The sequence below is a fragment of the Notechis scutatus genome, chromosome 3 (genome assembly GCF_049901735.1).
Source record: "Notechis scutatus isolate UNSWTSFEM ecotype Mainland chromosome 3, rNotScu1.2, whole genome shotgun sequence".
NCBI classification, from domain to species: Eukaryota; Metazoa; Chordata; class Lepidosauria; order Squamata; family Elapidae; genus Notechis; species Notechis scutatus.
In genome coordinates, this window is record NC_142011.1 from 29,151,414 (window position 1) to 29,178,234 (window position 26,821).

General features: G+C 44.4%; 1 protein-coding gene across 1 annotated transcript in view; it reads left to right on the forward strand.

The window, feature by feature from the left end:
- ARHGAP40 (Rho GTPase activating protein 40) overlaps nucleotides 1–26,821 on the forward strand; it is a 68,318-nt gene that overhangs the window by 12,479 nt on the left and 29,018 nt on the right. The window contains exons 3-4 of the mRNA XM_087959045.1: nucleotides 7,384–7,696; nucleotides 19,463–19,610. Coding sequence (XP_087815171.1) covers nucleotides 7,384–7,696; nucleotides 19,463–19,610 — 461 coding nt within the window. The remainder of the gene's footprint in view (nucleotides 1–7,383; nucleotides 7,697–19,462; nucleotides 19,611–26,821) is intronic.

The following is a 26,821-nucleotide window of genomic DNA, read 5'->3' on the forward strand; positions in this document are numbered from 1 at the left end:
CTTCCCCAGAAGTTTGGACAGCAGTGACAGGGGGACCATTTGATGTTGTTGGATCTGGCTGATGATCTCTGCAAGGCTCTCCACGAGCTGGGGACAGGAAAACCTGGCACGGCAAGGTATCGATGACTGCTCCCAAGTGTTGCAATTTGGTTGTAGGAGAGAGCTGGCTCTTTTTGGTGTTGATGGAAAATCTGTGGCTCTGGAGACATGACAGGGTAATTTGCAGATCCCGATGGGCCGCAAGGATGGAAGAGGAAAGAATCAAAATGTTGTCCAAGTAGCATTGGATCCTCACTGGAATAGAATGCAGAGATGCCACCAATGCTGCCAGAACCTTCATGAAGACCCTTGGAGCCGATGAGAGGCCGAAGGGAAGTGCTCGATACTGGTAATGGGTATTCTGATAACAGAAATGGAGAAACTGGCGATGATGAGGCCAAATTGGGATGTGGAGGTAAGCCTCAGTGAGATCAATGGAAGAGAGGAAGTCGCCCTCCCAAACGCTCTCTAAAATAGAATGCAGAGTCTGCATTTTAAATCGCCTGTATTTTACAAATTGGTTGATAAATTTTAGATCAAGGATGGCTCGCCACTCCCCTGAGGCTTTGGGAACGATGAAAAGGCGAGAGTAAAGTCCACGACCCCGTTGAGACAGGGGAACAGGTTGAATAGCCCTGATTTCAAGAAGGTGCTGAATGGCCTGATTCATGAGGGCTTGCCTGGAAATGTCCCGAGACACAGGACAGATCAAAAAATGTTTGGGGGGTGGGGTTAGGAAGTCCAATTGTAACCCTGACCTAATAGTGCTGAGCACCCAGGCGTCCGTCGTTGACTCCTCCCATTTGGAGGCAAAGAAGGCTAGGCGATCTCTGATGGGTGGGGAGAACAAGGGATTACTTAGAGCGACGGAAGGAACAACCCCCTCCCCCCCAAAAGGGCCGCTTACCAGTAGAAGGTTGTTGCCTGCCAGATGTTTCTGCCGGTTGGTCTTGGCATTGGGAGTATGGCCTGTGAGAGCGGGGGAAGCGAGATGAGGTCTCCGCTCGGAAGGCAGGAGGACGATAAGGAGCAGGGCGATAGTCGGCTTTCTTCCCAGAGGAAGAGAGAATTTTACATTTATCTCTGGTTTTGATGAGATAAGGTTCCAGAGCATCGCCAGAAAGCTTATTGCCCGCGAAAGGAACTGAAGCCAGCTTCCATTTTTGGCGTGATTCCGCCTGCCAATTTCGGAGCCATAAAAGTCTTCTTGCTGCTACAGAAGATGCCATGGCCTTGGATGCAAATTTGGCGGAATTGAGAGTGGCATCGCAGTGAATTTCGCCGCTGCAATAATCTCATTAAGGTCTTGATGAGACCGAAGGTCAGAAGCAGGCAATCTATTCTGGAGTTGGCGCAGCCACTGTATGGATGCCCTGGTGAAGAAGGATGCTGCTGTTAAAGCCCGAACAGCCCAAGCAGCAGCCTGGTGATTGCTCTTGAATCCGGTTTCAGGTTATCTTCTGGCTCCGTGGAATGCCAGAAGATGAGAACGAGGCCAGAAACGGAATGTCAACAGAAGGCACTGCCAGGGCATTGTCCAGAGCTGCGCTGATATTGTAAAAACGCTTATCTAGAGAAGATGGGCAAGGACCTGCCGAAGGAGAAGCGCACTGTTCCTTGACCATGTCCAGGAACAAAATGGGAAAAGGCAAAACCTCTGCATGCACTACAGGTTTGGAGAAGAGCGAATCCCCTTGGTTAGAGGGATTTCCTTGTGGCTCGGGAGCCACTTCCTCTGGCAACAGCTTGGCAGTGACCAAGGCCTTGCTGAGTAATGGTCTGAAGAGAGTAGGTTTGAAGACCAATGCAGAGGAGGTCTACTCTGGGCGAGAATCCTCTTCCTCTGAAAGATTTTGGTCAAAAATCTCACCCTCTTCACACTCTGAATGAGAAGAGTAACTGTGCTCAGATGGTGAAGGCCTTCCTTCCTCATCAACCTCCTCCCATTCTGGTAGAGAAGAATGGACCCTGAGGTCCCGAGGCCTGTGTAAATCAGGATGATGAGGCAAGGAACTTATAGATTGAGAAGGGAGAAGGGCCTGAACCCTTTCCAGAGGTTGAAGAATTTGTTTGAAGCCTTCAGCCAATCCCTGCCTAATGGCTGATGAGACTACATCTTGGATATCCCTTGGTCTATGCTCAAAGGTAGAGGCAGAAGGCCCGCTGCTGTGGGAGTGAATGTGGCTTCAGGCCTAGATTGAGGAGAAGTTCAAGGCCTGGAGGGAGGGGGAGGAGCATAGGGCACAGAAGCCTGTTGGAAATAAGGCCCAGATCTGCTTAAATCCTGAGGATCTGACTGTACAGCAAGAGCCCCAGGAGACCAGGATGGAGGATGGAAAGGCTCATAGATAACTTCTCCTCCCCTGGGAGGGCTTTGTTGGGGCCCATGAGTATCACCTGAAACCTGCTGTAGTTGCACTCCCTTCTGTTGAATAGTTTTGTTGAACTGCCTCTCTAGAGCTGCATGTTTGCGCTTCTCTGCCCTCAATTCAGCCTGAGTTGCCTTCTTAGGGGTTAGAGCCTTAGCTTTGATTTTAGCAGCCACCTCCCTCTGGACTGATTGGGTGCGTTGCCTACGTCTTTTTCTCCTATTGGGCTTAAAAGACTGTTCCACTGGGGGGAAAGCTCTGCCAGAGCCTTATCTTGCTCCATTTGTAAAATAAAGGCTCTTGTGTTGGAAAGAAGCTGTTTAGAAATTTTTCTATTAGGCCCCTTAGGGTATAAATGGCCCCCGGGCTTACAAAATGGCCGCTCACCTCATGGTGGAAGGCTTGAATCCAAGATAGCCACTGACTACAGGAAAAGAGGCTCCAAGATTGAAGAATCGCTCCTTAGGCTATACAGAGCCCCGAGCGAAGTCAGCAAGGGAAAAACACAGCAACCAGCTACATGATCAGCTGGCTTGAGCTCTTATCAGTTTGCCAATCGTGTTTACGATCGCTTCAAACTGCAGGCGTGGGGGAGGTCTGCAGACGCTGCCCAGCGTCTTTAGACGCTGGTCCCAACGTTGCAGGAGAGAGAGAGAGAGCCCTGCTCTCCTGGAAGAGCAGCTGCCCAGATCCCTGGGAGCTGCTTGAAGAGAGGAAAAAAGTACTGACGGTCGCTGGTGATTGCTATCTAACAGAACGCTTTCAGAGACACAGCTACTGACTGAAAGGAGCTGAGTCAAAAGCTGGGGTCTCTCCCGGGGGCTGGCTTTTATATCTTAGTACAGACTCAGCTATGACATCATAGGAAGGAGTCAACCCATCCTGGGCTCTCGATGCAGCATGGAGGAGAATCAGAAGGCACTGGTCATGGTTACTCAGACCTTTTATCACTTACTGGCTGGTCTTTTGCAATGTGCTGTCCATGGGGCTGCCTTGGAAAAGTGTTTGGAAGTTTAAGCTGATCCAGTATGTGGTGATAAGAAGTTCTGGACACACTGTAGTGTGCCAATGTAACACCATTGTTCCTTCAGCTGCACTGATCTTGAATAGGCTTATGGGTACAATTCCAGGGGTTGGTTGTCACCATTAAAGCTCTACTTGTTAAAGAATTACTTTACCTGTGATTCTACCTGACTCTTGTGATTTCTGCCTATCCCATCAGATCTGGCAGAACGAGCATGTTCTAGGTCCCCCTTTGAGAAACAATTTGTGCATGCCTTCTCTATTCTGGCATAGAACATTCCTCTCCATCCACCCATCCCTTGAGATTGAGATTGCCCCATCCTATTGGCCTTCTGAAAGGCCTTGAAAACATAGGGCCAACATGTTCGCCGGGATGTGTGTGTGTTTAGTAGAGAAATTCCTCTAATAGCTTTTTGTTTAATTAGTTTTTAACATTTTGTTTGCCAACCAGTTACCTTGTTAAAGATAAGTGACCATATACTTCTGTTTAATCAATAAATAAATAACAGCCAAAGTAAATCAATGTTTGAGATTAGTGTTTTATAAATGAGCAATACAATATGCCTACAAGTAAGAAATCTGAGGCATTCTTGACTCCAGGTAGAGAGACTTGCCACATTAGATAAACTGAAAAAAGATGTTCCAGTTATTTACTTCACCAATTTCCAAGTATATTGATTTTGTCCATATTCTGTCTAGGTATAAATAATGCATGCACCACATGTGTCCTGTATGTTTTGTTTGTTTGTTTAGAAGGAAAACAGCAATATATAAAAGTGCATTATTAGAACGCCCTGCTGCTTGAGTGGTTAGTACCTCAAAATGTAGGTTAACATGTCAGATGTGTTTTATACTATACTAAGAAAGCACTTTCATCAAGTAACTGCTTTTCCACAAACTGGATCGTTATTTTGTTCTACAGATATGTTTTGTGTGTTTTATTTGTGCTAAATAAGTAAAAGATATATGTAAAAGAAAAAATTCTCACTTTATTCATGTTACTTTGCATCACTGTTTTTAAAGTGTATGTATGTTTTCTGAAAAATTGTATGCATGAAAGTTCTTTTTTAAAGAGAACTAATTAATATCCACCTCCTATTAGCTCATATGCTTTTAAAGGCTTGCATCCTTCCCACACCAGAGAAACTGGCTCTTATCCAAAGAATAAAAACCTGTAGGGTGGCATTCAATTCCCAGAGAAATCAATGCTATCTCATTATTGTAATCCACAGAGAACTGCAGTTGAGTTTGCTCTTAAGAGTATTTATGTATGTTGGCTGTTTTCCCCATTGCTTGGGCTTAATAATAGGCTAAAATATTATTGCTTGCCCTTAATTTAGTTTCACCAGAGAAAGCACAAAAGTTTCAGGCCACAAAATATTATTTGATGACAACTTTCAGAAGGGAATTTATTTGTGTTTTTTCTCCCATGAGCTGTTCAGAGCATCCAGAAGTGGGAGGTGCTTCAGTCTCTTCTGGAAAGGCTGGGCTTAAAACTCCGGCTCCTCCTCCTCCACGGGGCACCTCCCCAGCGTCCCACAGTTTTAGCTCAGCCTTCGTGGTAAGAGGTTGTGCACTCCCTGACTGGAACGGTTTCTGATTCAGCTACTCAAATTTCAGGTTTGCTCTTGGGTTAATTCGGCTTGTAAATTTTCCCCCCAATTAATTTGGCGATTTCAAGGCTTGTGGCTCTATTACGTTATCCCCCCGATCAGTTGAGAGCAGCTCTTTGTGACAGGCGGAGCCTGCCACTCCACAGGCAGCCTGAGACGGCCGCGTCAAGCAATTAGCTTATCTATTCCCCCAATTGTTTTATCTCTGCGATCTTGGCGGAGCGCTCGCAGCCGCGGCTCTCTCCTCCGTGCCGTTTTGACTAACAGGATCATTTAGAGAGTCAGCAGCAGCGGCTCGTTAAACTGCTCAGGCAATCAACATCGGAGATTCTGCCTTCCCGCCATTTTCAACGGCTGGCTTCAAGTTCGCACCTAAATACACAGGCGCCATTCCCCGCTGGTTTCCTTTCTTGGGGACCGGGGCAAGTACCTTCCCAGTCCACTTTCCTGGGATTATTTCTCCTTTATCTTGCTAGCGTTGGATAAGCAGGCTAGTTCTTAAACAGGAATTTCTTTGCAATTCCATTTGAATCATTACATTGAAGTGAAGCCACAAGTGCCATTTCAAACAGCGGGACGTTTTTTTGACAGGAAAGGATCCATCCAGGTCCTGTATAGCTGGTTTCCCTTGTTGGGGACCAGGGATCCAGAATATTTTTGCTTGGAGCGCTTGGGGGTTTCCCTTGTTGGGGACCCTTAGATACTTACTGTTCACCATATACTCAGATAGATAGATAGATAGATAGATAGATAGATAGATAGATAGATAGATAGATATCTTTTTGGTTATTCGGGTTTTCTCCCACGTAAAATTGGAAGTATCTAGGTGATGTTTCGATGAAGTCTCATTCATCATCTTCAGGCTTGTGTCTTCGGCTTTGTGCTTCTCGGAGTGTGTGTGTTCTCATAGCAAACCATCCACATGTCCGCAGCTTTCTTAAGGGTGCTGCAAACTTACGACCTCCTGTAATTCACTGCTATCTCACTTGGGAGCTCAACAAGGTGTTAACCGCACTTACATCTGGCCCGTTCGAGCCTTTAAGAACCGCTACTCAAATTCCTGACATATAAGGTGGTCTTCTTAATTGCAATCACATCAGCAAGGAGGATTTCCAAATTGGCAGCATTGTCGATGAGAAAGGACCTGTGCGTGTTTCATGCGGACAGAGTGGTTCTCAGATTGGATCCATCGTTCACCCCTAAAGTAAATTCAGTCTTCCACAGAGCGCAGGAGTTGGTGCTTCCAAATTTTTGTCCAAAACCATCTCAGACTGGAGCATCAATGGCATCGACTTGACATTCGAAGGGCGTTGAGCATCTATCTGGACCGCACAGTGGCATTTCGAAAATCTGAGGCTCTATTCCTATCCTTCAACCCATCCACTTTAGGACACAAGGTGTCGTCGACGACCATTAGTAGATGGTTGAGAGCCACCATAGCTAAAAGTTACAAATGCCAGTCCATCTCAGTTCCTAAGGGCATTACAGCCCACTCAACAAGGAGTGCGGCAACATCAGCAGCATGGGCCACACGGGCTTCCATAGACGAAATTTGCAGAGCGGCAACTTGGTCTTCACTATCGCCCTTTGTCAGAAATTATAAAATTGATGTCTATGCCTCAGCGGATGCTTCATTTGGCAGAAGAGTCCTGCAGAGGGTCCACAGAGTTTAGGAGTGTATTTCGATCCAGATGGAGTCCCTCCTAAGGACAGGCCAAGCTTTGGTATGTCCCACTTCTGGATTCTCTGAACAGCTCATGGGAGAAAGGGCGTTGGTACTTACCTGATACTCCCATTCTCTGTGAGCTGTGAAGAGCATCCAGCCCCACCCATTTCTTTCCATCTGGTGGGGTTCCGTTCCGGTCAGGGATCTAGATTAGGTGATGAGTTTGGCACTCAGCCTTTGCAAAACTGGGGGACGTTGGGGACGTGTCCCGTGGAGGAGGAGGAGCGTCCCGGAGTTTTAAGCTCAGCCTTTCCAGAAGAGACTGAAGCACCTCCCACTTCTGGATGCTCTTCACAGCTCACAGAGAATGGGCGTATCAGGTAAGTACCAACGCCCTTTTCCATACATAATCTTTGTTAAGAAACAGTGTTGGCTTTCTGACACTAGCCCATGATTTTAGGCTTCTGAACCTTGCAGTTATTAGAAATCATTACTCCTTTCTTCTGATTATTGAACTCCAGAACACTTAACATAGCTTGCTTTTATCAGATCTCGGGTGGCGGGGTGTTTACTTGAACTGGATGAAGAAGGAGCATAAATAGTTAAATCCCCATGACATGAAATGTGGAAGATTTGTGTTGTGCCCTTTGAATGCTCCCTTGATCTTTATTAGATTTATTTCAATGACTTACAGATTTACTTTGATGAGCCATCTACCTGTGCTATAAAGTTCAGGCTGTATTTGAAGGGATTCACCAATGTGCCTAGTTTTAATTTGCCTGACTTGAATTATTTAGAGTTTCGCATCTCTTCTGAGACTATCCATATGGACTGTGCCAGCATGACACTTTTCTATCCTGACGTTACCCAAATCTCAGGGAAGTACTTTGGAGGATTTTGTTACATTTATTGGTTTCTTGTGCCTGATTTTCAACTTGACCTTTTAACTTGCTTACTAAGAAAGGGCATCGGGCAACTGGAAGAATGTAAGTTCTAGTCTTGACTTGCACACAAAGTCTGCTGGGTGATCTTGGGCCAGTCACACACTCAGCCCCAGAAAGAAGACAAAGGCAAGCCCTGTCTGGAAATCTTGCCAAGAAAACTACAGTAACTGGAGTAGTTCAGGCAGTCACCTGGAGTCAAGACTAACTCAAAGGCACATACGTAGATATACAAACAAACAAGTCTAAGAAAGCAGCTCCAGGAATCTAATACAAAACAGACCTCTCTATCATTAAAATATCTTTCATCTCTTCCCCCATCCAGATCTCATCTTTTGTTATTAAAATCGTCTCCTCCTCTAGATCAGCGGCCCCCAACCTTTTGGGCACCAGGGACTGATTCCACGGAGAGAGGTTTTTCCACGGACCAGAGGGGGCATGGTTTCATGTGCTGCTTTCATCCCGTGGATGAGGCTTCGCTTCTTTGCGCTGGCTGGTTTCTGGCATGCCATGGACCGGTGGCGGTCCATGGACCACGGTTGGGGAACCCTGCTCTAGATGGCCAAGAGTATGAAAAAAGAAATTTTGCTTTGTGCCTTTTATTTTAAACAGGAGTTACCGTTTGAAAGAAATCTGTATGTTTTTAACAGTCTTGCCAATCAAAGATTCTTTTCAACATTGGTGCTGTTTCTTGGAAGAAACCTTGCAGTCTGAAATTTGGATCTACTGCAAGAACTTGAAGCATCTCCAGGCTCTGCAGAAATTCACACAGACTCAAATCAATTGGCACATTATTCCTATTTAAACTTTCACATCCCCTGCGTCCCTAGGTTGCCAATTAAGCAGTCTGATGCTGTTTCACAAAATCATGAATATATCATTCCCTATGACCTGCCTCTTGTCTCTATCTTGCATTTTGAAAATATTGTCCTCCACATCATCTCACTTTCTTCATTGGTCTCTTTCTATTGGTAATAGTCTAGAATTCTGTTCATTTCTTTGTTCTTTTTGTAAAGAATGTACAAAAAAAAACCCCACTAAACAATTGCTATTATTTAAAAGTTGGGATACCTATACTAGAAAGCAGCAGCATATCATGTACCCATATTTTCCTCTAATTATATCTGCAATGCTCACACAGACTTTGGATGCCAATATCAGATGTGGTCCAGTCAAGAAGTGCATTATTCCCTCATTGCAAACAGATAGTGATCACTCGAACAAGTTATACTAGGATGAGTATGACTCACTTTACCTGAAAGATGCGCACCAGAGGAGATTCCATGTGCTGACCCATGTTCTTGTCAGTCTATGAGCAACCAATATGCAAGGCACAGATTGGAGGTTGTCACCTGCTGGCTATATTTTTCAGTATCTGAACAATGATGTTTGAGGATCATAGGTTGCTTTGATTTTCTGATTGCTTGGGAAAGTTTTCACTTTGACATTGCGGATTCATTGTTCCAGTACACATTGGTTCTGTTCACTTTTCACAGAATCATGGAGTTGGTACAGAACACTGCTGAATGCACTATTCCCTCATGATGTTGTAATTACAGTCATTCCACCTATAGATTCTTTCATATTGTTAATGAAGCATATATAACAATATGGGTTTTTGTCAGGCTATTGGATTAATAAAGCAAAACCTTAAATGCTATCATGCAATTCGACAGGGGAAGAAAAACAATGCTAGAATAAAAATAAACATACTGCTACAAAGAAGATCAACTAATTAGGGCAGGGCCGTCAAACTCGCGTCCTGCCGCGATGGCCACACCCACCCCTGGTTTGCGAAGGGGAAAAGTTACAATACGTCACATAACGTGTCATCACAAGTTTGACACCCCTGATTTAGGACTTCACTTCAGAAAAAAATAATTATTTACCACATTGGATTAAGAGTTATTTACCAAATTGAAAAAGTATAACAGCAGATATTTCTAAATAGAATAAAATTCTCTGAATTTGTTTTGGTTAGGAAGAATTGCGTTAGTTAAATTTGCATTCTGTCAAGGCTCTTATTTTTTTCCTGTATGATCTCAGACATGGATCACAAAATTGATTATACTTCCTTGTTCTTATTCGTACTGAAGGGTTAGGGTTCCAGATGGTTTGTACAAATAGATTTAAGTTGAAGTGTAACTATAAATGTTCTGCCTTCTCTCTAGTCATTTCTGAATCCATTTGATAGTATTAGCTATCCCATAATTTACTTTTCTATTGAGGAGCATATAATGTGTAACTTGGAGAGACGTCGTAGATACTTCAGAGTGTATTTTTAAATGTGATTTACATTATGCTGATTGATCCCTGGAGGCTTTTAAGAAGAGACTGGACAGCCACTTGTCTGGAATGATATAGAATCTTCTGTTTGAGCAGGTGGTTGGACTAGAGGACCTCCAAAGTCCTTTCCACTTCTTATTCTGTTATCTGCTGAATTTCAGTAGCACTCTGTATACAGTTGAGTTAAGGAGATGCCAATAGGGTGCAACATAATGCCTTCTCACCAGCTTTAACTCAAATGTGCGAATTTTCTGAGGTTACACAGCTGCTATCTGCATCTAAGAAACAATTGCATTAAAAGGTATCAACAGGCAGCTTTTGGCTTCATATCCAAAGCAGTGTGCATCGCTTGGTTGTGTGCTAATTTTGGGCGATGGGTTGGGGGGCGAATCAAGAAAAAGATACAAACTCAAGGTTAACCGCACCAAACTTGATTGCAGGAAAGATGACTTCAGCAACAGAGTGGTCAATGTCTGGAATACTCTACCTGACTCTGTGGTTTCTTCCCCAAACCCCAAAAACTTTAACCTTAGACTGTCTGCAATTGACCTCACCCCTTTCCTAAGAGGTCTGTAGGGGGCGTGCATAAGCGCACCAATGTGCTTACCGTCCCTGGCTTATTGTTTCTTTTATTTTTCTTATATGTACCCATTTCATGTATTCATAACTATGTTTATACTTTTACCTATTATCTTGTAAGTGATTGACAAATCAAAATAAAATTAAATAAATAAATAAATAAATAATAAAAAAAAAACAAGTTTGACACTCAGTTTATGGGGGAGGAGAAGACAAAAGTAAGGAACAGGATAGAGATTGAGCGATTCAAAAGCAAGAGAGATGGTATTTTGAAAAATCCCTTTCTTAAATTCTAGTAGGAATTCCCAGGTGTGTAGCATTTTGTTTAGTTTGCAGTTATTTTCCTATGTATGTTAGTGTTAAAGTTTGTATCTCATATTTAATGTTAGATCCTGCATTGAAAACTATGGCCATATGCCAAAGGTGCCATGTCCTTGTCCTTGTCCAAGAGATTTTCAGGTAATTTCCAATATTCCAAGAATATTAGATGAATGGGTGCCAATTTATGAGAACAATGTTGTCATCCATTTGCATGCATCTCCTGGTAAAGTCTGAATTTGGTGGAATTCCAGACAGCCTCAGGATTTGGATTGGTTTAAAGTAATTAGAACTGTTTTTAACCAAATGATAATTAAACTCTTGATGGGTTTCTATGTATGCTCGCCAGTTTCAGCAGTCATAAGTTGTATGTGTTAATGGGCTATTACAAGTCAAAATTGTGTATTTCCATAGTACATTGGTTTTCACTGATGTCAATGCACATACCTATTCCACAGAGCAGTTACTGCATATACTTACTATCTATCTATCTATCTATCTATCTATCTATCTATCTATCTATCTATCTACCTACCTACCTACCTACCTACCTACCTACCTACCTACCTATCTATGGTATAGGTATAGACAGACAGACCTGCATATGGATTAGAGAACAAATGAAAGTATACAGTATCATTGAGAATAAAAGAATGGAAATGGAAATTGACTGGTCCATATCAGGTGGACTAAGGCAGTCATATAATTGATCCCACTTGATAAAAAGTGTCTACAAAAGAGACTTAAAACAAGATGGATCAACAACATCAGCAAATATTGCGGACCCAATTGGCAAAAAAACCCAAAGACCTCAGAACCATATTGATTGGAAACATGTGGAAGAGGCCTTCATCCTGCAGTGGATAGAGAAAATGTAAATGTATATACACACAGAGAGAGAGACTGGACTGCATTTGAAAGATTTGTAGAAGTGAATAGGGACAAGGTGCTTGTTCAAGAGGCAACTGGACTTTCTGATTTTTCTTTGAAGAAGTTTTGCTTCTCAGCAGTAGATGGGGAAACTCACATATCTTAAGAATGTCCAGGTTAGGAAAAATAGATGTTTCATATTAAATAACTGAAACTTTACTGTCATGTGTCTTTTTTATCTTCCTTTAGCTCATATTGCTCTAAATTGGCAGCTGTCTGTTGTAATAAGAATGCACCACCTCTAATACATAAGTAACCTAACCATCATATCTGAGTAACAGAATATTGGTTCGGGTAGCTTCTCCAATATTCTTATAAGAATTTGTTGAGGATTTAAAATGCAACTTGTGTTATATTCAATTCTCCCTCGAGCCGCTCGGAGCATCCAGAGACTGGGATGTGCTTCCGAGTCCTCTTCTTGCAGGCTGAGCTTTAGATGAGGAAACGCTCCGCCCCCTCACGTGACATCGCGGAGCGCCTCCCCAGTCTTTTGCTCAGCCTCGAAGAGTCAGGCTGTGTGTTAGAGAGCTCCTTGGCTGATCGCAGATTTCCTTCCTATTTCACTTTCTGATAAGGTTTGCCTTCTTTCTCCTCCTGCGCAAAGGGTCTGGACTTAAGGGAAAATTTTCCCTCGTCCCTGAGACGAAGCTGCGGGCTCGCAGCGCGTTTAGCGCTACCCCCCCATCCTTATCAGATCGCATCGCTGCCTCCGCGTTGCCTCGTGGCACGCGTTGTTTTCCTTTCATTTACTGCTGGATTCCCCCCCACCCCAAACGCCCGACCGGGAGGGTTATTGCCCTTAAGGCCCTAGGCGTGCCGAGCTGACCGGCAAAGCCCTCCTTTTCCGTCCCGAAGGCGTCCCCGACGGTTCAGCTCGCGGTCGCCATTTTGGCTCCGCCTCGTGGTCGGGCGCCTTTTTTTCTGGTTCAAGCTGCGGTGAATTAGAGCCCCAGGCCTTGGGTCAAAGCTTTGCTGCCCATTTCTTTCTACCTGGCTCGCTCTTTTATCTTAGTTGGCCTCCCGCAGTCCGTTTCGGGGCGAAGTTGCAGCCCCCCCCTCCGGTTTTGTTTTCCCTTGTCTGGAGGCCTGCTGCCAGAGGCCCTCTCTTCTACATAGGCCTCAGGCGTTTATTTGACTGATCCGGCCTGTACTGAGATACCCAGTTACTGCTACTGTTCGAGAATAAAAGGAATATATTTGCAAAATAATAATAATAATAATTTCTGTTTTTTTGTACAGTAATAATTTTTTTTTTCATAGATATATAGACATTTACGGATAACCTGTATATATATTGCGTACAAAAAAAAAAGAGAAAAAGATAAAAAGAACAAACAAAAGAAATCAAAGGAATTACAAATAGAGTATCTATTTTTTCCTGTACATACTATATTATTCAGATACCTCACTGTTATCTCTGTACACTACAAATTCCAAAAGGGGGAGAGGGCCAGCTTCACCTTCACCCGGCCTCATCCAGGCCTATTCTGGGCGAGCCAACCGCCTTTGCTAGTATTGTTACCTAACATGGCAGACGACAATCCATCTAAACGTCCTTCTTTGAAGGCTAAAGCAAAGTCCCACTACTTGCGCAGGCAGGACAAGGAACCTAAGGGCTCCAGGCAGGACAAGGAACCTTCCAAGGCCGCACAACGTGACGCCTTGAGGCGCCACAAAGCGTTAGAAAAAGAGTTTGACCGGCGTTCAAGGGAGTCCCGCTCGGAGACGCCTATACCTCCTCCTCCAACCCCTTCTACCTCTGCTCTACCTCTCCCCTCAGACCCTTCTTCCCTACCTAGGCGCAGTTCGCTTCAGGGTCTTCCCGACCCCGGACCTCCGACCAGACGGACCCCGAAGCCACCTTTACACCCACAGCCGCTGGTCTGCGCCAGGATGAACCCTCTACCTCCGAGGTTCCACTTCACATCAAGGCTTGGATGGAATCAGCCATCCGCCAGGGCATAGCAGAGGCACTACAACACGTGTCCAGATCAGGTTTCTCTCCGCGAGCCTCTGAACACGATTCGTTATCACTCAGATCCCTTCCACAACCGGTCCCCCAACTGATCAGGTACTCTCTCAGAGGGATAGCCCTCCACCGGTTGGGGCCCAGATGGAGGAGGAAGGGGACTTTGGGGATTTCAGGGAGGAGGAAGAGGATTCCCGGATGGGATCCTCCCGCTATAGTGAACCCCTCTTAGAGGCTGACATCATGGAGGGGGAGATGTCGGAGGACGAGGGTCCTTCCCCGACCAACCCACCTTTGGGGGCTGTTCAAACCACATATGTTCAAGTCCCTCCTCCTTAAGGCCAAGAATGTATCTGGCCTTCTTCCCCAGTCCCCTGCTGAACCCCCCAGTCCAAGAGGGCCCAGAAGACTCCATTTTCACCCAACCAGTGGTGGAAGCCGAGGTCATCCCATCCCCTCCCATCTTCGTAGATCTGGTTGCAAAGCAACTTACCTCCTCAGGGACACCTCCTGCTCCATCTAGCCAAGACAAGAGATTCTTCAATCTCGATGCGGCTCTGTCTAACCTTCTGAATATCCCGGAGGTTGATGACCCCATTGTGGGTCTAGCTTCTTCCTCTACCCCTAGTGAGGCCCTAGAGGCCTTAAAGCCTGAGGACAGGCGGGCGGAGCTGGCGCTGCGTAGGGCCCACCTATCTGACGCCTGGGCCATTAAATCGCTACGGCCGCCTCATTTTTCACCAGGTCTTCCATCCGCTGGCTACGTCAGCTCAAGGACCACATCCCTGCTTCCAATCTGAGAGCTCACCAGGATATAGCGAAGTTAGTGGCTGCAGCCGAGTTCTCGGCTGACGCCACTTACCAGTCGGTAAAATTTTCTTCCAGAGCCATCTCGTCGCACGTTTCGGCTCGCCGCATGCTATGGCTCAAACACTGGCAGGCGGACGTAAAGAATAAGGTCAAGCTGGCCACTGCTCCCATTACGGGAGACAAACTGTTTGGCCCAGCTTTGGAACCACTGCTGGTCGAGGGCCGCAGTAAGAGAAAGTATTTGCCCTCCTTTTTCGAAGATCGGAGACCAGGGGCCCCCAGCCCTTTCGGAGGAGCTTCCCCCGCCCCTTCTACCAACCCCCCTTCCCGCCCAGATACCCTAGACCTCCTTCCTTCCGGTCCCAGGACCGCTCGGACCCGGGTGATAGAACCAGACGCGGTGGCGGCTACAAGAGACCATTCCGGGGATCGGGAGGAAGGCCCTACCGTAGAAGGTAGATCCTCTTCCTCCCTCCCCATTGGCGGCCGCCTCAGCCACTTCGCCGCCCAATGGGACATATCCACCTCCGATGCATGGGTTAGGGACACAATCAGGTTTGGTCTCGCCCTGGAGTTCAGGTCCGCCCCCCCTGATTGTTTTATCCCATCCCCCTCCTCAAGGGATCCCTCCAAACGGGCTCTAATGGATGCAGCCATCCATCATCTTCTTGACATCCAGGCCATTCAACCTGTCCCTCCGGCCCAGAAGGGAAAGGGTTTTTACTCCCATCTCTTTGTGGTGCCCAAACACTCTGGGGGTTGGAGAGCCATCCTAGACTTGAAACGGCTCAACCGTCACCTCATCCAGCGTAGATTCAAGATGCACACCTTGCAATCAATTCTCTTAGGCACCAGGCGGGGAGACTGGTTATCTTCCATAGATCTGTCGGAGGCATACCTCCACATTCCAATCAGGCCCTCCCATTACAAATTCCTCAGGTTCTGCCATAATAACCTTCATTATCAATACGTGGCCCTACCCTTCGGTCTGGCTTCGCCCCCGGACCTTCACCAAGGTCCTGGCGGCCCTGGCGGCCCATCTCAGGACCGTTCCCGTCCGCCTCCACTGCTACTTGGACGATATTCTTATTCTCTCCCCGTCCAAATCCCAGGCAGTCAGGGATACCAGGGTCACCCTCTCCGCCTTACGGGCACACGGTTTTCTAGTCAATTGGCAAAGAGCCAACTTACCCCTTCTACTCGAATTAACCACTTGGGGGCCATAATTGATTCGGTGTCACAGAGAGTTTTCCTCTCTCCGGAGAGGTTCCTTAGCATTCAAGCCCTGGTCAATCAGATCAGGCGTTCAAGGAGGGTGGCCTTGTTGGACCTCTCTAAATTGTTGGGCAAAATGGTATCATGCATCTCCATTATTCCCTGGGCTCGTCTACACAGCAGATCCCTCCAATGGTTCCTGCTCCCGCTCCAACGATCCGGAAGAAGCAACTCGAGGGTCAAGGTCAGGGTCCTCCAAAGGTCCTCACGTCTCTTCTCTGGTGGACCAATCCCGCCATCAACAGAGGCCACCTATTCGCGGAACCTCAACGACTCACCGTCACTACGGACGCAAGCCTATCCGGTTGGGGCGCCATCTCGACTCGATCTCTGCACAGGGCAAATGGTCGCTGACCGAGCAGGGGTGCAGCATCAATTGGCTAGAGCTTCACGCCGTCCTTCTGGCCCTGCGCAGCTTTCTCAGATCCGCAATCATCACGTTCTCGTGCTCACGGACAACGTCACGGCCAAGGCCCATATCAACAAGCAAGGGGGCACCCAGTCCATCCAGCTAATGAGGGAAGCCGAGCGCCTTTGCCGCTGGGCAGAATCCAACCTCCTATCTTTAAAAGCCGAACACATCTCCGGAGTAGACAATACTCAGGCGGACTGGCTGAGCAGGGCCACGGTGGACCAGGCGGAATGGCGTCTCCATCCATCCCTTTTCGAGGAAGCGTCCAGAATATTCGGCCTTCCGGTGGTGGACCTCTTTGCTTCCCGACCAACACTCAGCTTCCACGGTTCTTCTCCCGGTATCCGTCTCACAGGTCGGAGAATCACAACGCTCTGCGTTGCCCATGGCCCCCAGGGCTCCTATATGCCTTCCCTCCGCTCCCGTTAGTTCCCAGAGTAGTTCAAAAACTCATTCAGGAGAGGGCAGAACTTCTCCTGGTGGCTCCCTATTGGCCCAGGCGACCGTGGTTTGCGGATCTCCGCATCTTATCAGTAGCGCCCCCGTGGAGGATCCCCCCGGACAAGGTCTCCCTCTCTCAGGGGCCCCTTCTGCATCCGGAGCCTCAATGGCTCCAGTTAGCCGTCTGGAGGTTGAGCGGATCCGTCTGACTTCTGAGAATCTTTCAACTCAAGTCATCGACACTATTTTGGCCGCCAGGCGCCTTCCACCACACGAATTTATGATGCCACTTGGAAAGGGTTCTGCAAGTGGTGTAGCGGGTCTCAGGTTAATCCCCTCTCTCCTCGGTGGCACAGATCCTGGAATTTCTTCAGGAGGGTCTTCGCAAGGGGCTCGCACCTAACACCCTGAGACGGCAAGTTTCTGCTCTCTCAACCGTGGTCTCCTGTGATAACTACGGTTCCCTTTCTCACCACCCCAGGGTTAGATCTTTCCTTAGGGCGCCACCAACCTGTGCCCTCCTACCGTTCACAGGTTCCCCACATGGGACCTCAACAAGGTCCTCGTTTCTCTTACACGTCCCCGTTCGAGCCTTTGAGGGAGTCATCCCTGCAGTTTCTCACCTTCAAGGTAGTTTTTCTAGTAGCTATTACTTCTGCTCGTCGAGTTTCGGAATTAGCAGCTCTGTCAGTCAGGAGCGATCTATGCGTGTTCCACGCAGACCGGGTGGTCCTTCGTCCCGACCCTACCTTTCTACCCAAAGTTAACTCTCCCTTCCATAGGTCACAGGAACTGATTTTACCAAATTTCTGCCCCAGGCCCTCCAGGGGCAGGGAGGTCCTCTGGCACACCCTAGATGTTAGAAGGGCCTTGCGTATTTATATTAAGCGCACTCAATCCATGCGAAGGTCGGAATCCCTCTTCCTATCCTTTCAACCCAGGTCAATGGGGCTTAAGGTTTCCCCTTCCACCATCAGTCGCTGGATCAGGGCTACTATTGCGAGGTGCTACCTTTCCCATTCTCTGCCCGCTCCGGGTGGGATAACCGCCCATTCCACCAGAAGTGCAGCCACCTCGGCGGCCTGGGCCACACAAGCCCCCCATCGCTGACATTTGTCGGGCAGCCACCTGGTCCTCTCCGTCCCCGTTTATCAGACATTATAAAATAGATACGTACGCCTCAGCGGAGGCCTCTTTTGGCCGACGGGTCTTACAGAGGGTCATCAGTGATCCGGAGGGGCCTTCGGGCCAGACGGAGTCCCACCCGTAGGACAGCCCAGCTTTGGTATGTCCCAGTCTCTGGATGCTCCGAGCGGCTCGAGGGAGAATGGGCGTTGGTTCTTACCTGATACGCCCCTTCTCGGCGAGCCGCAAGGAGCATCCAGCCCCACCCTAATTTCTCCGTCTGGTGGGGGCTCTTTCTTCAGCCAAGGAGCCAATAGTAGATTAGAAAGAATCAATAACCTCTCTTCTCGTTATCGCAAAAACTGGGGAGGCGCTCCGCGATGTCACGTGAGGGGGCGGAGCGTTTCCTCATCTAAAGCTCAGCCTGCAAGAAGAGGACTCGGAAGCACATCCCAGTCTCTGGATGCTCCTTGCGGCTCGCCGAGAAGGGGCGTATCAGGTAAGAACCAACGCCCATTCTCTATACATTGTTTCCCAGGATTAACTTCCATCAATTATTTCTCTGGAAATTCTTTGTCATCGCTAGAATCATTGCCCTTTCTACCGCCAGAAATCAGGATTGATATTTCTCTGCAGTTAGTCTAAGGTAGAGCAGTCCAGCTGACTGAATGGAGAAACTTTGCAAGTAATCTTTAAAATGACTGCAAGCTTTTTGGTCTGATTGACAAGTAGTCCTTGACTTACAACAATTCATTTAGTGACCGTTCAAAGTTATAACGGCATTGAAAAATGTGATTTATGACCATTTTTTACAGTTACGACCTTGGCAGCATCCCTATGAACATGTGATCAAAATTCAGATGCTTGGCAATTGGTTCATATTTATGACTGTTCCTTTGCCCCCAAGGTCACTTTTTGCAGCCTTCTGACAAGTGAATCAATGGGGAAGCCAGATTCACTTCATAACTGGATTGCTAATTTATCAATCACAGTGGCAATGATGGCAAGAAATGTCGTAAAATGGGACAAAACTCATTTAACAAATTCTCACTTAACAACAAAAATTTTGGGCTCAATTGTGATCCTAAGTTGAGGACTACCTGTACTATTTTCTGTTTCAGGAAGTTTCGTTCTACATAAGGAGTAGCATTCAGAAATGCTATTTCTAAGAGAAACCAGAAATGTTGTGATTTGTTGTAGTGTTAGTGTGCTGCCCAGTTCAGCTGTAACTTTGGTGTAGATGCCAACCATATCCTTTTTTTTTTAATCTCTGCAGCCTGGTTTTTGGAGATCTGCCATGGCAGTGAGCCCTAGCTTGGCTTGTTAAAAAATAAAATTATTTATAGCCTTCCCTTCCACGTAAAGACCAAAACTTAACTGTCTGCCAACTTTTGCCAGGGCATTGTACAATCATTATTCCAACTTCAGTCTGGGTTGGGCAGGTATTTCTAGTTTTATGTCTAATCAGCTGATGGGAGATAAGCGTGGAGCAGGCAGACACTCTGGATCCAAACTGCCTGGCCTGGCACCAGAACAAGTCCCATCTTTCCACCCTTAGTTTCACGTACAAGACAGGTATCTTTTGCATTTCAAGCACAAGACAGTTGACGACAATTCTTGAATGAGTGCCTGCCTGCATACTGGAAGTCATGGGTATGTTGGCTAGATTTTATCTCTCTGTTCTCACTGGGTGTATATCAGGGTAAGAGCAAAGGAGGAGGAACTAGTACCCAATTAGCAGCATTCCTGAAGAATGAGTGGGAGGTGCGTTGTGTTCAGGGCTGTCTCTTGCTGAACAATCCAAACTTCTCAGCGTAGGTTCTTCTTTTCCTGAATACTTTGAGGACACAGATGAATTCATAGGCGTCTTTCTTGGTGGCAGCAAATTATCTGGGCTATCAATGAAGAAAATGGATAAATTTGGAAAACAAGGCAGATATGGATTTGTTAGAACTCGATTTCCTAGACCCCAAATCATCTTACAGCCAGTCCTGTCTTCTGGACACACAGAAGTTTGCAGGTGCGGTTTGCGTTAACTAGCGTTACTTCCTTTGAGTTTACACCAGCACACAGATGTGGCATAAGGTGGAAGGAGCAGTAGTATAAAAAGCTGAAATTCAGGTAAAATGACAAAACAGCAAATTAAAAATGGTAGGAAGCTTACTGGCCATTTGCTAGCATTTACTAGCAATGTTGGAAGCTTATTAGCCAGCATTAATTAACTCCAGATGGCGATGGGATTGGGGATAAGTAGCAAATTGTGTGTGGATTTAGAAGATAGAAGTAATTTTTAACATGCAAAATAGCTTATCAAAGCTGTAATTCCAAGAACATCTTCATTTAATACCACAACTGAATAGAGAAATTATATGTGTCAGTATTGTACTCTGTGTATAAGTGGCATGTGATCAGTTTGTTAGTTGTTCCTTGCTGCAATATGTGTATTGAATAGCTCTAAATATTTGTGTCTTAGTATAATGTTTTAGTATAATGGTGTTAATGGTTTTTTTGGTGCTGACCTTACAGTATTATAGTGTTGGATCAACTGTTTATATGCCATAAAATCTAACACAGATGTTTTTTTTTCCTTAGCTTCCCTCAAATAGAGTTGTGCATTGTTTAGGGAACATTAATTGCCATACAGTTTCTTTTCTAGGTTTATACCTTATTTATAACAGCATTTGTTCTACAATTAATACTGCAAAGTCTCTCTTACTGTTGGGGGTCTTATATTCTTTTTGTGCAAATAGAAAAATGGTGCTCTAACTTTGTCAGTATTAATTTTGAAAGAAATGCACATAAATCTGCCTGTTTTAAGGTGTTCTTGCAGTCTTTTTATTAAGTCTAGAAATTGTCTTTAGGTTATGAATCCTCTGTTACATATTTGTAGGCATGATAAGTAGAGACTGTGACTACTTCATGCTCACAAAATGTCATGGAAAATATACCGACACTTCAATTACTCATTCAAGTGATCACTTGTTCAATTAGTGTTATAGCAACCACAACAGGTAAATTGGATTGTGATTGAGATGTCATCAGTTTGATCTCTATAATTTTGGTGTCATTCTTTCCAAAAACAGTCAGAAGGAGATGCTCATTGATCTAGGTTCTTTTGCAACATTTATTTGGTTTTTTATTCTTCAGGCTAAGTGCCAGCTTTGCTGTGATTTCTCTAAGCTCAGAAACTGACTTGGTGACATTCCACAAGATGACCAAACTTTATGCAGAAACTAATCATGCATTTTCAGCCATTGTCAGTCTTTTGCAGTTTTGTTTAAAGACAAAACTTAAACATTGCCCTGTCTCTCTATGTATTTGGCCCTGAAGTTAATCCATCTCTAAATGTTATTTCAACTAAGGTTCTGATGGTTGATATGTCACTGAATTGCAGATTGCTTTTGTGTGCCAAACTACCTCATTTCTCAGTGGGTTTCTGGGAAGGGGGAAGAAAGATTGCAAAGATTTTTTAGGTATGTTTTGAATTTCCATTTCTTAAGCTTGCAATTTACAGTAATTGTTCAGTACATTTTTCTTGGCTTTAGTACATTTTTCTTGGCTTTTGTTCTGGTGGGCTTGGTCCACATTTTATTCCTCTACTGTTCACAACACCTTTTATTACTGAACTAAAATGATGTATAATATATCCAAAGACACAAGAGAATAGAAGCTTATTTGCAAGATGCTGCAAAGAAGACAAATGTTGTATGCTTCACAGAAGGGAGGGAGCATTCTCCTGAAAAACTACTGGACAACCCTAGTGTAGAAGATATCCAAAGCAGGACTTCTTAAGATGTTTAATCATGTTTTTCTGAATAAACTGCAGTTGACTTGATTTACACAACAGTCTAAGTTTAAACCAAGCTGCTTTATGGATCTCCCCTGTATGTGAAGGGGAGTAACACTTACAGAGGGATTTTGAGAGAGGGGAGCTTAAAAGAACCACCAAGATTCTACTTCAAAACTGATGTGTCAACATATTTCGGCCCTAAGAGCCAGGCTCTTTAAATCTTGATCTTCAGAATACAATTTTAAGAATAAAGTAGCTCTTTAGGATAGAATTCTAAAACTTTGTCAAGATGCAGATTAACAATCTTTAGAAATGGCAACCTTGTGCTTTCCTTGTTCCTCTTGATAAATTTGGTAAGCTGATGCTTCATAGTTGACTGACATATAACAATTAGAAGTTCAGAAATTGAATGAGGCTTGGGTTTGTAGCATTACCTCTGTGTGCCCAGGCGAAAATGCAGCTGGGGGTGTTGAGAGCTGCCTGGTGACATTGTTTCAGTTCCCCATTTATTGCCTAATTGATTTGGATCATTATTCTGTAATTTATATTCAGGTCATCACTGAATTGACATCAGTGAGTTAAGAGCTCTGCTTTGTTCACCTCTACCTATTGGAATTTAAACCTAGAGAATATATTATTGGGCTGTCTGCCTGAAGTAGGTAATCATTCATAGGAGGAGGACTGTGCACAGTGGACAGAACAATGGCAATTGCAGAATACAGCTAATCCTCAACTTACGACCACAGTTAAGCATAAAATTTATGTTGCTAAGTGAGACATTTGTAAAGTGAGTTTTGTCCCATTGTACAACCTTTCTTGCCATCTTTGTTAAGTGAATCACTGCAGTGGTTAAGTTAGTAACATGGTTGTTAAAAGTGAGTCTGGTTTCCCCATTGACTTTGCTTGTCAGAAGGTTCAAAAGGAGGAATCACATGACCCCAGGAGACTGCAACCGTCATAAATATGAATCAGTTGCCAATTTTGATCACGTGACCATGGGGATGCTGCAACAGTGGTAAATGTGAAAAATAGTCATAAGTCCCTTTTTTCAGTGTGGTTGTAACTTCAAATGGTCATTAAATGAACTGTTGTAAGTCGAGGACTACATGTTATGTACATTGGCATGGTTGTCTTTCTAATAGATGCCACGGAAGAATAATGGATAAATTAGGATTCTCCTTTGTTTTTAATCCTCATCTCAGCATAAACTAAGGTCCTTTCCCAACTTGAATCTAATGAGTTAGTCTTTGACTTACAACCACAATTGAGGCCAAACATTCTGTGACTAGGCAAGACCATTTAAGCGAGTTTTACTCCATTTTATGACTTTTCATGCCACAGTTCTGAAGTGAACCAGTGCCGCTGTTAACGTGAAACATTCAATCATTAAACAAATCTGGTTTTTCCTATTGGCTTTGCTTGTTGGAAGCCGGTTGGGAAGGTTACAGTTAGTGATCACGTGATCCCAGGATAGTGCAGCTGTCACAAATGCATGCCAGTTGCCAAGCATCTGAATTTCAGTCTCGTCGTAAATTCCGACAATGAATGGTTGTAAGTCAAGGCATGACTTTATGGCATGAAATCCCCTGACAATATCTTTATTCTGGTATGTCCCTTTGGTGTTGCCTTCACCTTCAAAGATGGCCCCCTGTTCTTAGCTGAACAGGAATTGAAGTGTTTTTCTCTTAAGAAGACATCAAATATAAGCAGTTTTGAAATGCTTCCAATCCCTTTTGTCAATCACTCAGTCAGGGGATCCTGGTGGGGGAGTGGGGAGAAGAATCAGGCACCATTAGGAGTATTTTAGGCTGTTGTAGGTGTGCCCCAACCCCTCCGCACACTTTCACCATTATTGTTCTTGCTGTCCCACCCAAAAAATGAGGTGCAGCATTTTGAAAAAGGTTAAATATTTGCTCTTCAGAGACTGCAGGCCTAGCCATCTTTCAAAAGTTGCTACTTTCTGAAAGCTACTCAGTAGCTGTTTCTATTGTCATTGGATTGGACTGGATTGCCTGTCCAAATTTTACATCTCCTTGAATTCACTGGACAATTCCTCAGCAAGCGTGTGGAGGTGATATACCCTTTCTTTTCCCATGAATAGTAAAACAGAAGAATGTGGTTTGAGCCGCCTGTAAAATCTGCACCCTTCCCAAACACTGTCCTTGCATCACAGCTATGGTTGGTGGGTGGGTGGTTTTCCACTGGCTGGTAAGTGGGAAAGCAGCAAAGCAGCAAAGTCAGGGTTTAAGTAATCTCTTAACTAAACACACCCCGCTAATCTGAAAGCAGAGGCCACCATTCTGCGATAAAGCAAAATATTGTAAAATAGAGATTTTCCTCTGATAGTATTCTGCTGACTCAGGGAGTGAAGTGGAGATGAGAACGTTTTATCATCATAATGGACATGATAAATGTTTCTTCATGAAGTCAGCTGTAATTACAGACCTGTCACTCCATACTGGGTCAATGCTGGATTCTAATTTTACCAAGCCTCATGTCAAAGTGTAATTCATAAAGTATTTAGATGGTATTGAGAATAGCAGATTGAGAAGTTTTTAAAACAAGAACATAGAGTTTCATAATTATGAAAGCATGGAAGTGAGAACCTGCTGGTGAATGAAAAGGTCTGCATTTGTTGGAACTGTGTTTATTTCCCGTGACCCAGGGGAAAAAGCAGGGAAAGAGTTTGTAATCTGTAAAATATCACCGAGAGGTCTTTAGCTCTGCAGGCACCATAGAACAAGATGTTAAGGGTTTGCACTGATAAATTGCATTATTTCCGATAGCAATTCAGCCTTTTTGAATCATTCACTTTTGAATAAAGTAGAAATTACATGGAGGTTTAGCCACCTTAGCAAAAAATACCCCTTTCTCAGCAGCTGTAGAGATTTTTACTAGCCTATGGATGCTAACACGTATTTGTAAACAATAAAATAGGACTAACATATCTGGGCTGTAAAAGCCAACCACCATTTGATGTCATTTAAAGGGATTCATGCTGTTTAATGATTATCCCATTTTCTTGGGATGTGGTTGTTCTATTATAAAAGCTGACGGAACACAAAATGCTATCAGAATTAAATCATGCCAAGCGTTTGATCCCAGCCTCTGAATCAGGGGACCTCTTCCCAATTTCACATTGCTATGCTATCCTCTGTCTTGCTTTATTCTAACTCACGGGTGTCAAACTCATGGTGTCACATTACCGTCATGTGATGTTTCACAACATTTTTTCCCTTCGTGGAGCTGGGGTGGGCGTGGCCTGCGTGTGACTCATCCGGCCTGTGAGCCGCCAGTTTCACACCTCTGTTTTAACTTCACAGAATCTGCAATTATAGTGGCAGGTTGTTTAAATATCCCATCCATTTATCAGGACCCAAGAAGTGAAATGTGGTAGGAATATGCTTTGCTGAAAGTTTGACTCCGATTTGGCTTCCTCCTATTCATACTCATGTAAGGACTTATACTGTAGTATTGCTTAGTTTAACCTTTGGTACTTTAGCCTGCCTCCACATCCCTCTTTCACTCTCTTTCTCTTTCTCTCTCTCTCTCTCTCTCCTCCCTCCCTCCCTCCCTCCCTCCCCCCCTCTCTCTCTCTCTGACAGGAATGTCTTTAAAAAACATCTGTAGAGAACTCCAAATATTATGCAATATAGCATAAATGGTATGAATGGTTAGAGAATAGATATAAAAAGTAAGATTAAAGTAATGTAACTAATTTCAGAGGCCTTAAGAGAGTAATATGATAGACATATAGATTATAACATATATAAGATAGAAACAAATATAGATAAGATACAATAGATATGTGATGATGTAGATAAAGAAAAATGTATATAATAAGAGTTATATGACATATATAGCTGTTGGTGCCAATGCACTGTTAAAAATATGAATGAGATTTGTATTTGTGGAAAAACACAATAAAATTTTATTTATAAAAAAACCCATCTGCATGTAAACTAATCTCTGGGAGCCATTTTCGCTGAAAAATAAGATTAGAAATATCAGAGTAATCATCTGAAACTGTTCTGTAATTGTCATTCTTGATTTTTTGTTAAGTAATCCATGCAGTGTTTAGATTACCATGCAAACACCGTCTATGTATCTGTCTTGTTTTTTCATTGAGAAGTTGGAGCTGTGCTTTCTGCAGGATGTTTTCTTCCCTGTGTCCCTTCCTTGATGAGCAGAGGCGCAAAGGATGAATATCTCAAACTGAAATGCAAATGGTTTTAATGGTAGTAATCTGCCATTTTTCTGGAAATCAGTTCCTACTCCTGCACTATTCAAAGGGTGTTCATCCCAAAGTGTATTGCCAAATGTCTATGGAGATTTTCAGTCATCCAGGTCATGGTTGTCCCAAAGGTGCTTTTTCAAGAGGCAACTGGACTTTCTGGTTTTTCTTTGAAGATGTTTTGCTTCTCAACCAAGAAGCTTCTTCAGCCGATGTTTCAGTTCTTGGATCAGAAGCGAAATGTCTTCAAAGAAAAACCAGAAAGTCCAGTTGTCTCTTGAAAAAGCACCTTTGGGACAACCATGACCTGGATGACTGAGAATCTCCATAGACACCATCTATATATTGCTTTCTATTGCACTTTATTTGGGGTACGAGCAGTTGGGTGGTGGACACAAGATGGCAAAAGCATTGATACTGGCTTGTGGATAAATTTAAAACATGAAGTTATGATAAAAATCTAGGTCACTCTCATAACTATGGAACCAGCATGTTATCTTTTGCATAGTTATCAAAAATGGGGTTGTTCAATTTGGGGTTGAACATAAGTTGTTTCTAAATAAAGGTATTTATAGGTAGATAACTCATACATCAGACATCTAGCCTTTTTGAAAACCACTGGAAATAATTAGAGGAAGTTGTTTTCAGATCAAATAGCTACAGGTTCTAGATCAGGGGTTGCCAACCTTTTGGACCTCAGGGACCACCAATCTCATAATTTTAGAACCCAGGGACCACTAACTGGTTCTGTGGGTGTGGTCTAATTTGTGGGTGTGGCTTGGTGGTCATGTGACTGGCTGGGCCTGGCTTATATGTATATATTATAAATATTTATATAAATATTGAATTTTTTTATTAAAAAGAGCAACTTTTACCCAAAATCAGGCAAAGCAGGCAGGCAGATTGAGTTGCTCACAGAATCACAGATTCATCAAAGATCTATCTATCTGCCATCGGCTGGCTCAGTCTGTCACATAAAATTGCTTGCAAGCAAACTCACA